General features: G+C 51.1%; 1 protein-coding gene across 1 annotated transcript in view; it reads left to right on the top strand.

Moving 5' to 3' along the window:
• LRP4 (LDL receptor related protein 4) overlaps positions 1 to 19724 on the top strand; it is a 60837-nt gene that overhangs the window by 10601 nt on the left and 30512 nt on the right. The window contains exons 2-16 of the mRNA XM_055281684.2: positions 4891 to 5037; positions 7470 to 7586; positions 7872 to 7985; positions 8346 to 8462; positions 8817 to 8945; positions 9173 to 9292; positions 9993 to 10118; positions 10629 to 10754; positions 10946 to 11080; positions 11671 to 11796; positions 12143 to 12373; positions 13838 to 13994; positions 16473 to 16690; positions 16847 to 17023; positions 17430 to 17552. Coding sequence (XP_055137659.1) covers positions 4891 to 5037; positions 7470 to 7586; positions 7872 to 7985; positions 8346 to 8462; positions 8817 to 8945; positions 9173 to 9292; positions 9993 to 10118; positions 10629 to 10754; positions 10946 to 11080; positions 11671 to 11796; positions 12143 to 12373; positions 13838 to 13994; positions 16473 to 16690; positions 16847 to 17023; positions 17430 to 17552 — 2163 coding nt within the window. The remainder of the gene's footprint in view (positions 1 to 4890; positions 5038 to 7469; positions 7587 to 7871; positions 7986 to 8345; positions 8463 to 8816; positions 8946 to 9172; positions 9293 to 9992; positions 10119 to 10628; positions 10755 to 10945; positions 11081 to 11670; positions 11797 to 12142; positions 12374 to 13837; positions 13995 to 16472; positions 16691 to 16846; positions 17024 to 17429; positions 17553 to 19724) is intronic.

The raw sequence follows: 19724 nt of genomic DNA on the forward strand, positions 1-19724 counted from the left end.
CCAGATGGATGTTTCCCTTCTTTCCTTTGTATCAGGGGTGTTCAGACTTTTGGCTTCCCTGGGCTACACTGGAAGAAGGATTGTCTTGGGCCACACATAAAATACATGAACATTAAGAACAGCTGATGAGCTAAAGAAAAAAGAAATCGCAAATAATCTCATGTTTTAAGGAAGTTTACGAATTTGTGTTGGGCCACATTCAAAGCCATCCTGGGCCATGCAAGTCACAGGTTGGACAAGCTTGCTTTACACGAAAGCAGTGAGAAATTGGTAAGGTGGCGGGAGTGGGAGAGATGAGAGGTAAAAGTTGAGATTTTAGTTAACCTCTAGAGAAACGTCCCGTGAGCACATTAACATACATCCCAAAAGCTGGATGGCTTCATGATCAAAGATACCTTGCAGAGAGACCTTTTCCATGGTGAATTGCACTGGGTAGAGGGGCTAGAGCCCAGGCCCCTGGAGGCTAAGGGAGCTTGCGATGTGGCTGGCAGCTTTCAAGGCCAGAGCATAGTGAAGTGTTCTAATTCAATACTTCTTAAAATGAAGGCTGCATTTTGCCACCCACAGTCATTTGTTTTCTTTCTTCACTCACCATTCTTTTCCTTAAAAAGGGTTAAAAGCTGCCTTTATGATCACAGCCAGGACTTGAGTGAAAAGGCAGAATTCCACCTCTGAGGACCCCAGAGGGACAGCAGTTGCCCAGAAGAGCTGGCTTTTTGGAGTATAATGTGTCTGTTTACTGTGTGAATGCCCAAGTCAAGCGTTTGCCTGACCGGTGGCTGCCCGCCCTTCACTGCAGCGGACGCTGAGATGTTGATTTGACATGCAGGAAGTCAAGGCCCTTCAACTGCCTGCAACTAACTTGATGCCCACCGATGGAATGCTTTGTTCCTACAGTCTGCGCGGGGGGCGGGGGGAGGGGGGTGGGAAATCAGGACTTCTGTTATCACTCAGCCAAAGACGGGGGTGGGGCCCTAAAAAAACAAACGGAGCTTAAGGTTCTTCCCTACCAGTATGACTTTTCATTTGCATGCAGCCCCAGGACACTGCTCTACTTGCTCTATTCTGGTACTCTGATTCTTAATATCAAGGCCTTTTGGAAAAATTTAGCCTCCACGGCCCTGCATCTGCACATCCCTGCATCCACACACCCCAGCCTCCATTATTGAACATCTTTGGTGTGCCAAGGCATAAGGTTAGTTTTTTCCACTTTTATTTTCTTGTCTAATCTTTGTTGCTTTTTTTTTTTTGAGACAGAGTCTCGCTGTGTTGCCCAGGCTGCAGTACAGTGGCGTGATCTCTGCTCATTGCAACCTCTGCCTCCATGGTTCAAGCAATTCTTTTGCTTCATCCTCCCAAGTAGCTGGGACTACAGGCATGCACCACCACGCCCGGCTAATTTTTGTATTTTTAGTAGAGACAGGTTTTCACCATGTTGGCCAGGCTGGTCTCCTGACCTCAAGTGATCTGCCTGCCTCAGCCTCCCAGATTACAGGTGCTCCCAAAGTGCTAGGATTTCACCATGTTTCACCATGTTGGCCAGGCTGGTCTCCTGACCTCAAGTGATCTGCCTGCCTCAGCCTCCCAAAGTGCTAGGATTACAGGCGTGAGCCACCACGTTCAGCCCCTTGTGGCTTTTTTACAAACAAGAAAACTGAAGCTGAAGGAGCTACGTGACTTCCACAAGGTCACCTGGCTGGTCGATGGAACCCAAGTCTGTCTGCTCCAGGTCCAGTGCTTTGTCCTCTGCCTAACCTCCTCCTCCAATTCCCCTCTTCTTCCTCTGTGTCCTTGCCACGTCTTTCATCCTGAACTCCCCTCTGGTACATCCCCACTCCCTATTGTGTGTGGTTAGCAGCATTTCTCAACCTCTATTGATGTTTTAGGCCAGATAATTCTTTGTCATAGGGGCCTGTCTGCACGTTATAGAATTTTTTTTTTTTTTTTTTTTTGAGACGGAGTTTCGCTCCTGTTGCCCAGGTTGGAGTGCAATGGCACAATCACGGCTCACCGCAACCTCTGCCTCCCGGGTTCAAGCAATTCTCCTGCCTCAGCCTCCCAAGTAGCTGGGATTACAGGTGCCCACCACCGCACCCAGCTAATTTTTGTGTTTTTAGTAGAGATGGGGGTTTCACCACATTGGCCATGCTGGTCTTGAACTCCTGACATCAGGTGATCCGCCCACCTGGGCCTCCCAAAGTGCTGGGATTACAGGCATGTAATCCTGTGTAGAATTATACATGTTATGGAATCTTTAGCAACATCCCTAGCTTCCACCCACCAGATGTCCGTAAGCACCGCAAAGCATGACAACCAAAAATGTCTCCAAACATTGCTAAATGTCCTCCGGGGGACAAAATATCCCCAGTTGAGATCCTTATTAGCCTTATCCTTTTTCTTCACCATGATATCCCCATGAAGGGGATCTGTGTACCGGGGAGCCCCATCACATAGAGTGGAATTAAACATCTTTGCTGTTCAATCCAGCTAGAGTTCACCAAAAGGGTGCCTGTAGCTGTGCTGAGCCTGTCATTCTACTGAAGTTGCTCAGGCTGTGTTGTCCAGGATCTGAGTGAGAAAAACCCTCCTCCCTTCTCAGAGTTCTCAGGCCAGAAAGGATGGAGTGGGGGCAGGGGCAGCTGGGTCTTTTAGTGCTTCCTGGGGAAGAATCCTCTACCCTGCATTTGTAGAGAGACCCAAAGAGACAGAAGCACTGGGCTTGGAGCAAGGCCTTCCTGTGAGGTCTAGAGACACTGCACCTCCCAACTGGACCTCACTTGGCTTCCGCAGGAAATCCTGCATCTTTTTTTTTTTCTTTTTTTGAGACAAGGTCTCACCCTGTCACCACGGCTGGAGTGCAGTGGTGAGATGATGGCTCACTGCACCCTCAGCCTCCTGGGCTCAAGTGATCCTCCCACATCATGCTCCCAAGTAGCTGAGAGTACAGGCGTCCACCACCGTGCCTGGCTAACTTTTGTAAATTTCTTTTCTGTAGAGACGGGGTTTCGCCATGTTCCCCAGGCTGGTCTCAAAAATGCTGTGCTCAAGGGATCCACCTGCCTCAGTCTCTCAAAGTGCTGATATTACAGGCGTGAGCCACCACGCCCAGCCCGATCCTGCATCTTTTCTAGGGCAGCTGATTCCCACAGCATGTGGAGGGAGAGGGCCAGGCCTCAGTTGAGAATCTGGTGAAAGCTGTGATCCCTTACCCCAGAAATGTACATTATACCTGTAGCATCAGGGATTCACAGATCCCAAAAGCCATCCATCCAACCGTCCGTCCGTCCGTCCGTCCGTCCATCCGTCCATCCATCCATCCATCCATGCATCGCAGGCTAGGAAGTTCTACCTTATGCTTGCACTGACTCTTGGGGTTGAGATGGAGAGGGAAAGTTCTAGAGCTCTCTCCTTGCTTTTGGAGGGCATGGCAGCATACATTTTTATCCCGGGCCCTAAGCCCCAGTCTAGGCCAAGGAATTATAGTGTGAGACAAGGATGTACATCAAAGAGATGAGCTGAGAGAGAAATGGACCAGGTACAGAGTATAGGAAGAGGGGTGACAATTTTGAGCTGACTCCTTCTCTGTTTCAGCCCAGCCTGAGGGCAGGGTCCAGCTGAGGGGAGGAAGAGGAGAAGAAAGGAAGGGGAAGAGATGAGCCACGTGCTGCCGCCACCTCCTTCCCCAGCTGCGAGCAGAGCAGCCCAGCGGGTTGGATGAATGCTGGGAGGGGGGAGAGTGACCCTGGCAGAACCCTTTGTTCCAGCTGAGGCTGGAGCAGGGCACTGAGCCATTCACACGCCATCCCAGGGCATCCTGCTGGGCACGCTGGGGAGGGGGCACAGCAGCCGGTCATGGGACTTGGCCAGGCAGATAGCTCGATGCTCAATAGGGAAGCCCAGCTGCGTGCCGCTGAAGCCGGGGGAGGGGCTGCATCTGCCAGCCTTCCTCAAGGCTGTGGCCTGTGCCACAGACAGGAAGGCCCTGGCAGGTCCCAGTTACTCTGCCCTGAGGTGGCCTGGGGGATTCACAGCAGCCCACCCTGCATCCTGCTCCCCTGTGTGGATTCCTTATCCTAAAGAGGCTCCAGCATTTTAATTCCACCATTAGTTCTTGCCCTCCCTGGCCAACATCCCAGGGTCTGGTCCAAGACAGAGGCAGAGCATCCATATCTCAACCTAGTTTGGTGAGAAGGATATGGAGGCCTCTCGACATCACACCTTCTGTCCCTTGTTCCTCTTCTTCAAAAGCACCAAACCTCTGAGTGGCATCATTTGTTATTTTTTTTTTTTTTTTGGAGGGGGTTGTTTCTTTTTTTCTTTTTTGAGACAAGGTCTTGCTCTGTTGCACCAGCTGGAGTGCAGTGGTGTGATCATAGCTCACTGCAGCCTTGGCCTCCCAGATTCAAGCAATCCTCCCACCTCAGCCTCCCAAGTAGCTGGGACTACAGGCACATGCCACTACCCCCAGCTAATTTTTTAGTTTTTTTGTAGAAACGAGGTCTCACTATGTTGCCCACGATGGTCTCGAACTTCTGGGCTCAATCAATCCTCCCATCTCAGCCCCTCAAAGTGCTGTGATATAGGTATGAGCCACTGTGCCTAGCCTAGGTGGCATCATCTGTCTCTGGGCCCTTAGAGGTGCTATGCAAAAAAGCCCTGTCATAGAGCAGGTCACTTGGACTCTTTGTAAGCCCAAAGTCAGAGGGTATATCTTCTGGGTCGTTTATGCCCTGGAGGAGGCATGGTTTTACTGCCTGCATCTCCCTTGAAGTGTCACTGTGACTCTCCGGGTGACAGTGCCCCTGGACTGGGCTCCTCTACTTTCCCCTCGGAATGGGCTTTGGTTGAGCGGGAGCTGAGCCCTCACTAATTCCTTTTCCCTCCGCCCAGGCCTGGCCAGCAGCCCCGAGTGTGCTTGTGGTCGGAGCCACTTCACATGTGCAGTGAGTGCTCTTGGAGAGTGCACCTGTATCCCTGCCCAGTGGCAGTGCGATGGAGACAACGACTGCGGGGACCACAGCGATGAGGATGGATGCAGTAAGCACCTCCCCAGAGGCCATGGGAGGTGGTGGAGGGACCTGCGGGTGGGGGGCAAGGACAAGGCTGATGGAGTGTTCTCTGCATCGACTGTGTCGGACTCAGAGAGTTGGTCTTTTGCAAGCTTGATAGATATTGACATTTGGGTAGTTTCTTCACTATATATGGCTCCAACCCTCCTGTGTTTCTTTTGGTTGGTTCATGCATATATGTCCAAGAAAACAAACTTGAAAACAAGTGTAAAAGAAGAGAACACCCTTGAAACAACAGGGAGTTTCTCTAAATAGGTCTCTCTGTATTTATGTGAATATGTTTGTGTATATGTACCACATATTTGTGCATTTTAAAATTTATATACTATACATAAATGTGGATTATTTCTATGTTTCTTATTTTGGTATTTTGTACAATAAAATCTTTTTTTTTTTTTTCTTGAGACGGAGTCTCATTCTGTTGCCCAGGCTGGAGTGCAGGGGCATGGTCTAGGCTCACTGCAACCTCCACCTTCCAGGTTCAAGTGATTCTCCTGCCTCAGCCTCCCGAGTAGCTGGGACTACAGGCATGTGCCACCATGCCCAGCTAATTTGTTATATTTTTAGTAGAGATGAGGTTTCAACATTTTGGCCAGGCTGGTCTTGAACTCATGACTTCAAGTGATCCAGCCACCTCAGCCTCCCAAAGTGCTGGGATTACAGGCATGAACCACCACGCCCAGCCACACCTTTCTTAGTAACTTTGTAAGAAGTCTTATATTTTCTTAGGCCAGGCGCAGTGGCTCACACCTGTAATCCCAGCACTTTGGGAGGCCGAGGCAGGCGGATCATGAGGTCAGGAAATCGAGACAATCCTGGCTAACACGGTGAAACCCCGTCTCTACTAAAAATACAAAAATATTAGCCGGGCATGGTGGCAGGCACCTGAGGTCCCAGCTACTTGGGAGGCTGAGGCAGGAGAATGGTGTAAACCCGGGAGACAGAGCTTGCAGTGAGCCGAGATCGCGCCACTGCACTCCAGATTGGGCGACAGAGCGAGACTCCGTCTAAAAAAAAAAAAAATCTTATATTTTCTTTAAATCTCCCTTTTCCCCTAGCATGGTAACATCTGCACAGTTGGCCAGGGTGACCTGTCTTGGATATATAGGAATATCCCTGCTAAGCCAGTTGTCTGGATTAGAGGTGCAATCTCTGACCTACCTGTAGCATCTATGTCTGAGGGTGGCTAATTAATCTAATGGGAACGGAGTTACAACCTGGACCTCATTAACCCTAACCAGTTCAGCTAATTGTGTTGATGATAAATGCTTCACTTTCATGTAGCATTTTCATAGGCATTATATTATATCAAAAGGCCTCTATGAACTGAGTATAATTATCCCCATTGTACAGCCAAAAAGACTTCAGCTCAGAGAGGGTAAATGACTTGCTCAGAGTGTTACGTAATAAACTGGAAATTGAGCCCAGGTGCGTCAATCATCATTTAACAAGAGGAAAGGAGGGGAAAAAGGCGCTTCTTTCTCTTGCTCATGTTTTTCTTATGTTTTCTTAAAGCCTGTGAGTTCTTTGGGTTGTTCTTCCCCTACCCTGTGAACCCCTCACCGCAATTACCTTCTGAATCTCTGTCTTAGCTGCAGTTTCTGCTTAGCTTCTCCATCAGCTGGGGATGGGCCTAGGAGTCAGTAAGGAAGGACTATAAAACAGACAAGGGGGCTGGGCGTGGTGGCTCACGCCTGTAATCCCAACAGTTTGGGAGGCCGAGGCAGGTGGATCTCTTGAGGCCAGGAGTTCGAGACCAGCCTGGCCAACATGGCGAAAACCCGCCTCTACTAAAAATACACACACAAAAAAAGATAGCCGGGCGTGGCAGCGGGCACCTGTAATACCAGCTACTCGGGAGGCTGAGGCATGAGAATTCCTTGAACTCAGGAGGTGGAGGTTGCAGCGAGCCGAGATCACACCACTGCACTCCAGCCTGGGTGACAGAGTGAGACTCTGTCTCAAAAAAAAAAAAAAAAAAAAAAAAAAAAAAAGCCAGGCACCATGGCTCATGCCTGTAATCCCAGCACTTTGGGAGGCTGAGGCAGGCAGATCACCTGAGGTCAGGGGTTCAAGACCAGCCTGGCCAACATGACGAAACCCTGTCTCTACTAAAAATTCAAAAAACAAAAACAAAAAAACCTAGCCAGGTGTGGTGAAGCATGCCTGTAATCCCAGCTACTTGGGAGGCTGAATCAGAATCACCTGAACCAGGAGGCGGAGGTTGCAGTGAGCCGAGAGTGCGCCACTGTACTCCAACCTGGGCGACAGAGTGAGACTCGGTCTCAAAAAAAGAAAAAAAAAGACAAGGGGATTTGGGACAAAAGGCTATCTGGCCTAGTTGAACCTGAGTAAGTATACCAGGTTGATTGACTTTTCCTTTCTTTTCCTGGGATTCAGTGCTACCTACCTGTTCCCCTCTTGACTTTCACTGTGACAATGGCAAGTGCATCCGCCGCTCCTGGGTGTGTGACGGGGACAACGACTGTGAGGATGACTCGGATGAGCAGGACTGTCGTGAGTGTTGGCAGAGAGTGGGCGGAACTCCATCCAGTTCCACTGGGAAAGGATTTTCCATCAGAAAGCAATGCCCCGGGTCCACATGAGCCCTTGTGTTTTCAGCACTTCGTCCTGTCCTTTCGCTTCCTCTCAAAGTCAGATAAGCTGCTGAGAGGCAGCCACCTCCTTCGGAGCCCTCAGGGCAGCACTGGAGCTACTTGACTGCTCTGGAGGACTTTAAGTCAGGCTTCCAGGCACCAGACCCCCACTGCCTGCAGCAGCCTGACTGCTCTGTGCCCACAGCCCCCCGGGAGTGTGAGGAGGATGAGTTTCCCTGCCAGAACGGCTACTGCATCCGGAGTCTGTGGCACTGCGATGGTGACAATGACTGTGGTGATAACAGCGACGAGCAGTGTGGTGGGTGGCCCCAGTGGGGGGAGGCAGGCAAGGTGGCCAGTGGGTGGCCTGGCCGTGGGAGGAGATAGCAGTAAGGGCCCTAGCGCTGCCAAACCTTAAACTGCCCAGATATCTGGAGCAGCTGGAGGAAGGCAGAGGGGGCAGAGCCGCTCAGACCCCCCCAGAAACTGTGGACCAGGAGGGTGAGGCCCAGTCTCTCCAGGGCCTCTGTTCTCCCTGGAGAGTCTGCACTGACCCTGGGGTGCCTTTCAGGGGCTGGGTCAGACCCGCCAAAGCCAGTGAGGTTGAGAGTCAGAGAGGAGGGTGAGAGGGTTGCCTGTGGGGCCCCCTCAGAACTGCTGTCCCATCGCATCCCCCCAGACATGCGCAAGTGCTCTGACAAGGAGTTCCGCTGCAGTGACGGAAGCTGCATTGCTGAGCACTGGTACTGCGACGGTGACACCGACTGCAAAGATGGCTCCGATGAGGAGAGCTGTCGTGAGTGGCCCCAGACCTCAGGCTGTTGGGTTGGATGAGGGCAGACGGTTCTGCCCATGGGCTAAGGGCGAGGCTGAGGAGTGCATGTACCAAGGGCAAGGAGCATGGGTGCCTCAGCAGCAGCTCCTCCTAGGCTGAGCTAGGGAGGGAGCAATTTCCCCAGGCGGGAAGGGAGGGCTCCCTTTGGTCCACCTGAATATGGGCGTCTATAAGGGCTGTCCCAGATGAAACCTGGTTACATCTCACTTGAAGAAGCTCTCCTGCCTGAGCATCCTGCCTGCTTGAGGAATCAGGGCCCCTCTCCTTCATCCAGGCCTGAGTGTGTGCCCCTCCCCACCCCTGCCTTCCCTCCAGCCTCAGCAGTGCCAGCACCCCCCTGCAACCTGGAGGAGTTCCAATGTGCCTACGGCCACTGCATCCTTGACATCTACCACTGCGATGGCGACGACGACTGCGGGGACTGGTCGGACGAGTCTGACTGCGGTGAGTGCTCCGGCCAGCTGGGAGGCGGGGAGGCCAGGCTGGGAAGAGCTCCTTGGGTGGCAAGGCAAGGCGCCAGCGGGGGCAGGAGTTCAGAGAGGAGTTTCTGGATTTTCTGGTCCCTCTTGGGAAGAGACGGAGGAACTGGGATTCTGGGGCTGTGGCCTTCTAGTCTGCCATGGGACACTGCGCACAGACTGGCTAGAGACAGAAGTCTTGTGTTTCCCTAGCCTCCCACCAGCCCTGCCGCTCTGGGGAGTTCATGTGCGACAGTGGCCTGTGCATCAACGCAGGCTGGCGCTGCGATGGTGACGCGGACTGTGATGACCAGTCTGATGAGCGCAACTGCAGTGAGTGGGGAAATGGAATTAGGCTGGGCTTGAACTAAGGAGAAGGCTTGTGGAGCCAAAGAGGCCACTACCGGCTGGGCGCGGTGGCTCACGCCTGTCATGCCAGCACTTTGGGAGATCAAGGCGGGTGGATCACTTGAGGTCAGGAGTTTGAGACCAGCCTGGGTAACATGGTTAAACCCCATCTCTACTAAAAATACAAAACTTAGCCAGGTGTGGTGGCGCATGCCTGTAATCCCAGCTACTCGGGAGGCTGAGGCAGGAGAATTGCTTGAACCTAGGAGGCAGAGGTTGGAGTGAGCCGAGACGGCGTCCCTGTAACAGAGTGAGATGACATCTCAAAAAAAAAAAAAAAAAAAAAAGACAAACAGGCCACTACCCATAAATCTTGAAGACACTGGGTAAGACCACCATGTACAGTTGTGTAGGTTGTGCACTGTGCAGAGGCACTATGTCCAAAGGGAAGCCAGTCACATAATAAGATTTATATACTCATCATGGCAGTTTTCCAGCAGATGGCAGTAAAGTGTCTTGAGGAAAGGATACCTTTTTCTGATTCACACAAAGAGACCATATAGACCAGCTGTGATCCTGGTGTCAACAGTGGCATGAGTACTGATATAAGCTGCAGATTTGGGTGGCAGGGAGAATTTCAGGCTGAAATGGGGCCCGCCTTTCATTAAGCCTTTGCTTTGCCCAGCCACCTCCATGTGCACAGCAGAACAGTTCCGCTGTCGCTCAGGCCGCTGCGTCCGCCTGTCCTGGCGCTGTGATGGGGAGGATGACTGTGCAGACAACAGCGATGAAGAGAACTGTGAGAATACAGGTGGTGTCTCCTGGGGTGCCCCAGAACCCTTAGCCTATAGTTGGGGTGGAAGGGTGGAAAAGAGGGTGTTATTGCTATCTTTCCAGTCGGGTTGAGGTTTTACCAGTGTGAAATCCAGGTGCATCATTGACCTGCGGCCTTATGGCCTGGAGCACTGTATCAGAGCTGCGAGTTTCAATTGCCACTCCTGTTCTAACTCACACACAGCCAGTGCCTTTAGCTCTGCTCTAGTGAGGAAGGACTACCCTCCATCTGGCCACACCCAGTACTGAGCATGTGGATGCGCTTTTTCATTCTGTTCCATATTCCTCACTATCCTACTGTGGAGTCCTGGGGAGAAAGCGAATGCAGACATTCAGCCAGCCCTGTCTGAGCTGCTTCCTGCCCAGGACCCTCACCCTCCCACCTTGAGTCTCTTCTGTCTCCAGCTTACCCTAGAAAATGACAGGCTCCCATCTCTTTGTTGGCCCAAGCCCTGCCTTGCTATGACCTGACCTTCCATCTCTCTAGGAAGCCCCCAGTGTGCCTCGGACCAGTTCCTGTGTTGGAATGGGCGCTGCATTGGGCAGAGGAAGCTGTGCAACGGGCTCAACGACTGTGGTGACAACAGCGACGAAAGCCCACAGCAGAACTGCCGTGAGTGTCCCCAGTGGGCGGACCTGGCCCGTGGTTTGTGGCCGAACCCCACCCATAGGGTTCAAAGGGAGTCCTCCCTCAGGACTCTTGCAGCTCTGGGAGCTGTTCTTCGTGGTCCAGGTGGGATGCCAAGTTGGCTCTCTGGGGGAGGATTCTGGGCTCAACTCCCAACTCTGGCTTGGCTGGCACAGGGCCCCGGACGGGTGAGGAGAACTGCAATGTTAACAACGGTGGCTGTGCCCAGAAGTGCCAGATGGTGCGGGGGGCAGTGCAGTGTACCTGCCACACAGGCTACCGGCTCACAGAGGATGGGCACACGTGCCAAGGTGAGCTGGGGCCTGGTTTGCAGCAGAGTCGGGGTTCTGAGTAGGGGCAGCAGACAGGCAGCTGTGTTTCCTATGGGTCAGGCATTTGAAGGATGTGACCTCATTTCGTCCTCACAATAACCCAAGGAGGTGGGGATCAGCCTTCCCATTTCACAGATGGGGAAACTGAAGCACAAAGAGGGTAAGTAGCTTACCAAAGGCCACACAGCTGGCGAGTAGCAGAGTTGGGATTCCAGCCCAGGTCTGCATGACCTTAAAGCCCTTAACCATTTCTTCTTTTTTATTTTTTTTATTTTTTTTTGAGATGGAGCCTCGCTCTGTCACCCAGGCTGGAGTACAGTGGTGCGATCTTGGCTCACTGCAGCCTCCGCCTCCTGGGTTCAAGCGATTCTCCTGCCTCAGCCTCCTGAGTAGCTGGGATTACAGGTGTGCGCCACCACGCCCAGCCGCCCTTAACCATTTCTTAGACAGCCTTCCCACTAGGCCTGGAAAGTAGATGGGGATGTGGGCAAAAAAGCAGCTCGGCAGCCTGGGAGCGGGAGTGGGAAGACAACACAAGGGAGATCTCTTGACCTGCCTGGTGTTCCCAGATGTGAATGAATGTGCCGAGGAGGGATATTGCAGCCAGGGCTGCACCAACAGCGAAGGGGCTTTCCAGTGCTGGTGTGAAACAGGCTATGAACTACGGCCCGACCGGCGCAGCTGCAAGGCTCTGGGTAAGGGCTGTTGGCACTTGGCTGGGTGGGCAGAGGGCTGAGCATGGAGGAAGGCCAGGTGCTCTGGTGCTCAGGGATTTGCAGAGAGGTAGAGAGATTTCCATCACAGTAAAATGGAGCAACAGTTGCATTCCGAGCCCCAAGAAAAACGCTGCCGGGGTGGAGTGGGGTGGGGAGGGGTGGAGGAATATAGTTTACAGGTTGCCACTCTTCTGGTACTGATGCTGACAGCTTGGGGCATGCCCTTGTGAGCAAGTGGCTCCATCGGTCAGCTGAAGACATGCTGACGGGTACCAGGGGCGGCTCTGAAACCCAGTGGGTATCCCATGTTTATACTGTGTGCCAGGGCCAGAGCCTGTGCTGCTGTTCGCCAATCGCATCGACATCCGGCAGGTGCTGCCACACCGCTCTGAGTACACACTGCTGCTTAACAACCTGGAGAATGCCATTGCCCTTGATTTCCACCACCGCCGCGAGCTTGTCTTCTGGTCAGACGTCACCCTGGACCGGATCCTCCGTGCCAACCTCAACGGCAGCAACGTGGAGGAGGTTGTGTCTACTGGGCTGGAGAGCCCAGGTAGGAAACGAGGCCCCATGGAGAGGGGCAGAGCCATGCCACGGGCACAGCAACGGTGGGAGGAACAGGCCAGTGGTTTGCAAACCTTAGGCAGCAGGACATCTTTTTCTTCTAGGGAAATCTTACCTGGAGCTCTAATATAGAAAACATTTGTTAATATATATCAATATATATCAATTATAGGTTCAGATATAACATTTGCTCATGATTGAGCTCAGTCAGTGAGAATAATGAGACCACGTTGGTGGTTGTGATCATGGGAATCAGACTTATGGATGACAGAGTGCTCTATCAGCCTTTGCATCTAGTTTATTTCTGAGTTTTGTTTCGATTGCTTGGTATTAAGAATATTCTGATTGACCTGGATAAGTATATCAAAATGTTTTATAGATTGTAAAAAAACAGGCCAGGCACGGTGGCTCACGCCTGTAATCCCAGCACTTTGGGAGGCTGAGGTGGGCAGATCACCTGAGGTTGGGAGTTCGAGACCAGCCTGACCAACATGGAGAAACCCCATCTCTACTAAAAATACAAAAGTTAGCCAGGCGTGGTGGCGCATGCCTGTAATCCCAGCTACTGGGGAGGCTGAGGCAGGAGAATTGCTTGAACTCAGGAAGTGGAGGTTGCGGTGAGCCGAGATCATGCCATTGCACTTCAGCCTAGGCAAAACTCTGTCTCAAAAAAAAAAAAATCAGGCGTGGTGGCTCACGCCTGTAATCCCAGCGCTTTGGGAGGCTGAAGCAGGTGGATCACCTGAGGTCAGGAGTTTGAGACCAGCTTGGCCAACATGGCAAAACCCCATCTCTATTAAAAATACAAAGATTAGCCAGGCATGGTGGCACATGCCTGTAATCCCAGCTACTTGGGAGGCTGAGGAAGGAGAAACTCTTGAACCCAGGAGGTAGAGGTTGCAGTGAGCCGAGACTGCACCACTGCACTCCAGCCTGCGCAATGGGAGTGAGACTCCATCTCGAAACAAACAAACAAACAAAAAACCACAGAAACAGCTCACTTGGCAATCTCAGGCTATTTAATAAACAGGTAAAGTGGTCAAATTCTAATTTGGTATCAAGCACATTGGACTCAAATGCTTAGGGAACTTCTGAAATGCCTCTGCAAAACCCTAGATGACAATTTACAAACCCCTGGGTCAGTGCAGTGGGGGACCCTGGGAACGCGTCAGGGAGACAGAATTCAGAAAGTGAGGTACGGTTGGCTGTGAGGAGGAAGTGCATGCCCTTGGACAGTTACTTGACTGTTTTGTGCCTCAAATTTCCTCATCCTCATGGAAATTACAGTATCTAGCTCACAGAGCTGTGATGCTTAAATGAATTCATGTATCTGAAGTGATGACAATAGTGCCTGGCCCAAGAAATTGCTTCCTGTAAGAGTTTGCTCTTATTACTATGGGACAGGGGAGCCTGGGTTGACTCCTTGACATTTTTTGCTGCTGCTTCTCACCAGGGGGCCTGGCTGTGGACTGGGTCCATGACAAACTCTACTGGACCGACTCAGGCACCTCGAGGATTGAGGTGGCCAATCTGGATGGGGCCCACCGGAAGGTGCTGCTGTGGCAGAACCTGGAGAAGCCCCGGGCCATTGCCTTGCATCCCATGGAGGGGTAAGTTGTATCTTAGGCCCCCGAACTCTCTTGCAACCTCTCGGGACAGCTCCCAGGCTACCTGGACTAGACATTCTGGGAGTACATCCTCAAAGTGTGGTGTAGCTGGGCGTGGTGGCTCACGCCTGTAATCCCAGCACTGTGGGAGGCCAAGGCGGGCAGATGACCTGAGGTCGGTAGTTCGAGACCAGCCTCGCCAACATGGTGAAACCCCGTCTCTGCAAAACACAAAAATTAGCCAGGCATGGTGGCGGGTGCTTGTAATCCCAGCTACTCGGGAGGCTGAGGCAGGAGAGTTGTTTGAACCCAGGAGGCACAGGTTACAGTGAGCCGAGATTGCGCCACTGCACTCCAGCCTGGGAGACAGAGCGAGACTCCGTCTCAAAAAAAAAAAAAAAAAAAAAAAAGTGTGATGTTAACAACATGGGTTCTGTCCCCCACACACTTGAGTCTGGGCCCTGGCTCTGTAATAACTGGCTGTGTGGCCTTGGGCCAGTTAATCTCTGTCTGCCTTGTTTACTCATTTCTAACTTGGTGATTAAAAAAAAAATACCTCTGTCATAGTTGTGTGAAGATTAAATGAGGTGATGCATTTTAAATTGCATATAACACACATTAGATAAGTTGTAGGTGTTTAGTATTTTTATTATTAGCTCATAAGGTTGACCTAATTAATACAAATTAATAGTTATTAGTAATTCATAAGAATTGTAATTAATTATTATAGCCTAAAAATTAATAGAGGGGCCGGGCACGGTGGCTCACACCTATAATTCCAGCACTTTTGGAGACCAAGGAAGGAGGATCACTTGAGTCCAGGAGTTCAAGATCAGCCTGGGCGACATAGTGTGGCCTCATCTCTACAAAAATTTTTTCTAAATTAGCCTGGTGTAGTGGCGCATGCCTGTAGTCCCAGCGACTTGGGAGGCTGAGGTGCAAGGATGGCTTGAGACTTGGGAGGTCGAGGTTGCAGGGAACCACGATTGCAACCGTGCATTCCAGCCTGCGTGACAGAGTAAGACCCTGTCTCAAAAAAAAGTTAAATAAATAAAATTGAGAAATCTGGTCAGGTTCAGTGGCTCACGCCTGTAATCTCAGAACTTTGGGATGCTGAGGTGGGCAGATTGCTTGAGCCCAGGAGTTCAAGACCATCTTGGGCAACATGGCAAAACCCCATCTCTATAAAAAGTATAAAAATTAGCTGGACTTATTAGTGCATGCCTGTAGTCCCAACTACACAGGAGGCTGAGGTAGGAGGATCACCTGAGCCCTGGAGTTCAAGGCTGCAGTGAGCCATGATCATGGCACTGCACTCCTGGATGACAGAGTGAGACTCTATCTCAAAAAAAAAATTAAATTTAAAATTCAGAAATCTGAATTAAAGAAAAACTTCTAAAATGAAGTTCTCACCTCTGGCTTTTAAAAATCCTGTGCAATCAATGGAGGGAGTATCTTATAAGGTCCTGCAGTATGTGTCAACTGTTTTAGAAACTGTGTGTGTGTGTGTGTGTGTGTGTGTGTGTGCGCGCGCATGTATAAAATACAAAAGGAGCCGGGCGTGGTGACTCAAGCTTGTAACCCCAGCACTTTGGGAGGCCGAGGCAGGTGGATCACTTGAGGTCAGGAGTTTGAGACCAGCCTGGCCAACATGGTGAAACCCCGTCTCTACTAAAAATACAAAAATTAGCTGGGCATGGTGGCAGGTGCCTGTAATCCCAGCTACTTGGGAGGCTGAGGCAGGAGAATCACTTGAGTCCAGGAGGTAGAGGTTGCAGTGAGCTGAAATCGTGCCACTGCATGCCAGCCTGGGCAACAGAGCGAGACTCTGTCTCAAAAATAAAAGAAAATACAAAAGGCAGCAAAAGAGATTGTGACAAAGAAGAAAGTACCTGTCCTAATATTACATTATATTGTCAATTCTATGAGACTTTCGTCTGTTTTGTTCACTGCTAGATTTCCAGTGCCTAAGATAGTATGTCCTGCCTGTGGCCAGTATGAAAAAAAAATTATTAAATGAATAAATGCCCTGTCTAAAGACACTTAAACTCAAACACTTAAAAAGCATTCTGAGGCTGGGCATGGTGACTCATGCCTGTAATCCCAGTACTTTGAAAGGCCGAAGCAGGAGGATCGCTTGAGCTCAGGAGTTCGAGACCAGCCTGGGTAACATAGCAAGACCTCATCTCTACTACAAAAAAAAAAAAAATTAGTTAGGTGTAGTGGTACTAGCTGCTCAGAAGGCTGAGGTGGGAGGCCATCTGAGCCCAGGAGATTGAGGCCGCAGTGAGCTGTAATCTCACCTGCCCTCCAGCCTGGGTGACAGAATGAGACCCTGTCTAAAAAAAAAATTCATTCTGTGGCCCAAACATTGGAGTCCCCTGAGTTAAATGGATGAAAGCCCCCTCCCTACCTGATTATTCTCCCGGTTACCTACCTGTTTTCTGCTGCCCACTTCCCAATTTACTTTTCTCTTCCTAGTACCATTTACTGGACAGACTGGGGCAACACCCCCCGTATTGAGGCCTCCAGCATGGATGGCTCTGGACGCCGCATCATTGCCGATACCCATCTCTTCTGGCCCAACGGCCTCACCATCGACTATGCCGGGCGCCGTATGTACTGGGTGGATGCTAAGCACCATGTCATCGAGAGGGCCAATCTGGATGGGAGTCACCGTAAGGCTGTCATTAGCCAGGGTGAGCCCCTTCCTTCACTCTCCTTCATCTCTTGTCCTCCTACCCCCGTCCCTGCCCCCCAGGAGCCTTGGCAGAGGTTTTGTGTAGTTGCCAGGCCTGGGCCCAGGGGCCGTGGCCGACCGTGTCCAGACTGAGGTCTTCCTGGACTTTCCCCAGGCCTCCCGCATCCCTTCGCCATCACAGTGTTTGAAGACAGCCTGTACTGGACAGACTGGCACACCAAGAGCATCAACAGCGCTAACAAATTTACGGGGAAGAACCAGGAAATCATTCGCAACAAACTCCACTTCCCTATGGACATCCACACCTTGCACCCCCAGCGCCAACCTGCAGGTAAAAAACTGCCCACTGGGTGAGCCAAAGTAGCCTCATGGTTGAGGTGGCCTCTGGTGCCTCTGAGAACCTTCCTTCCCCTTGGAGTTGCCATTTCTTCTGGTGGGGAAATCCAGCGAGGCACTGACATGGGCTAATTCCTCCCTCTGCTGGACATTCGGGGCATTACAACAAGATTCACGAAAAGACTCATGAGGCTTCACCGTTCCCATTTAATTCAGGCATTTACAGGGCATCTCCTCTGTGCCGGGTACTCACTGTGCTAGCAGCGGCAGCAGTTGTCAAAAATATAAGACATAGATTCTCCCTTCAGGGAACTATCACCCTACCTAAACCCCTAATCCCTAGTCTTGGGGTCACTTTTGCAAACCTTTGCTGATCCTCTTGCCCTGGGCTCTTTGAGCAGGGAAAAACCGCTGTGGGGACAACAACGGAGGCTGCACGCACCTGTGTCTGCCCAGTGGCCAGAACTACACCTGTGCCTGCCCCACTGGCTTCCGCAAGATCAGCAGCCACGCCTGTGCCCAGAGTAAGTGGGTCTGCAACACCAGCCTCCATGGGGGCTGTTGTGAGGATGGGGAGAAGGAACAAGGGATAGGAAGTGGAGGGATTGCCTGTCGTGGGAAAAACCACGTTCATCAGGGAGCCCTGGAGAGGAAGAACTTAAGAGGCTGAGGGATCTTCTATCAAAGCTGAGGACTGAGGACCCAGCACTAGTTGCTGAAGGCTCAGCAGCACCACGCGGTCGAGTGTGAACACCTGCAGTGAGGCTCATGTATCATTTTACCAGGCAGGATGCCTTCTCTATAGGCAGCAAGAGGGTTTTACGCTCTTCTAGAAAACAGGGGAATGATTTCCTACCTTTTTACCTTTAGCCTCACCCTGTTGAAGACTTTCTCTCAGCCCTTAAACCAGGAAGCCAAAATTAGAATCTCTGATAATGTTCTGTGTAAGCAGGTGCTGGATAAATATGTCAAACATATTTATCAAACAAGTGGAAGATCATGGGATTCCCTGGTCTGTCCCTGAACTGCTACTTTGGCTTCCTTTGGGCTCCTGAGGAGTTATTGTTTTGAGAGGGGAGCCCTGGAGAGCCCAGCACACGATGACTTTTTCTAAGAACAGTCCAGAGAGGAGCGGTCCAGGCATATGGCACAACCAGCAGGGGGCCTGGGGTGATTCCTCACACGTCAGCAGCTGCTCTTGTTTACTGCTGCGTACCCCACTGACCCTTTGAAATCTGGGTAAAATAAAATTCTCCTGGGACCTGGGTCCTTTCTAGAGAGTGTGGTTAGGGAAAATATTCAGAAGTTTCATTCATACACATATTAACTAAGAACCTAATTTCATACTCTGAGTTTTCCCCTTGCATTCTTTTTTTTTTTTTTTTTTTTGAGACAGAGTTTCGCTCTTGTTGCCCAGGCTGGAGTGCAATGGCACAATCTCGGCTCACGGCAACCTCCACTTCCCAGGTTCAAGCTATTCTCCTGCCTTAGCCTCCTGAGTAGCTGGGATTACAAGCATGCACCACCACACCTGGCTAATTTTGTATTTTTAGTAGAGACAGGGCTTCTCCATGTTGCTCTGGCTGGTCTCGAACTCCCAACCTCAGGTGATCCACCCGCCTTAGCCTCCCAAAGTGCTGGGATTACAGGCATGAGCCACTGTGCCTGGCATTTTTTTTTTTCTTTTTTTTGTCTGCCTCCCGGGTTCAAGTGCTTCTCCTGCCTCAGCCTCCTGAGTAGCGGGGATTACAAGCGTACACTACCACACCCAGCTAATTTTTGTATTTTTAGTAGAGATGGGGTTTCACCATGTTGGTCAGGCTGGTCTTGAACTCCTGACCTCGTGACCTGCCCGCCTCTGCCTCCCAAAGTGTTGAGATTACAGGCATAAGCCACTGCCCCCGGTCTTTTTTTTTTTTTCTTTTTTTTTTTTGAGACAGGGTCTTGTTCTGTCACCTAGGCTGGAGTGCAGTGGTGTAAACAGTGCTCACTGTAGCTTCAACTTCCTGGGCTTAAGCAAGCCTCCTGCCCCAGCTCCCTAAGTAGCTGGGACTACAGGCATACACTGTCACACCTGGTGAATTTTGTGGGGTTTTTTGTTTGTTTGTTTTGTTTGTTTTTGAGACAGAGTCTCGCTCTGTCACCCAGGCTGGAGTGTGGCAGCATGATCTCGGCTCACTGTAACCTCCACCTCCCCAATTCAAGCGATTCTTCTGCCTCAGGCTCCCAAGTAGCTGGGATTACAGGCACCTGTCACCATGCCCGGCTAATTTTTGTATTTTTAGTAGAGATGGGATTTCACTATGTTGGCCAGGCTGGTCTCAAACTCCTGACCTCGTGATCTGTCCACCTCAGCCTCCCAAAGTGCTGGGATTACAGGCGTGAGCCACTGTGCCCAGTGAATTTTGTATTTTTAGTAGAGATGGGGTTCCACTATGTTGCTCAGGCTGGTCTCAAACTCCTGAGCCCAAGCAATGACGCCACCTCAGCCCCTCAAAGTGCTGGGATTATAGGCATGAGCCACCATGCCCGGCCCTTTCCTCTTGCATTCTTTTGTGCCCAGCGCTTCCCCTGTTGTCTTAGCGAGATGTAAGAAGTAAAGCCCCCTGTCCCCTGCCAGCTTCCCTTTAAGGATTTCCCAGCCCTAGGAAGAAGACATTTGGCAACATTAGTCAGGAAGTGCCTTTCTGGATAGA

This window comes from Symphalangus syndactylus, chromosome 6 (assembly GCF_028878055.3).
Source record: "Symphalangus syndactylus isolate Jambi chromosome 6, NHGRI_mSymSyn1-v2.1_pri, whole genome shotgun sequence".
NCBI classification, from domain to species: domain Eukaryota; kingdom Metazoa; phylum Chordata; class Mammalia; order Primates; family Hylobatidae; genus Symphalangus; species Symphalangus syndactylus.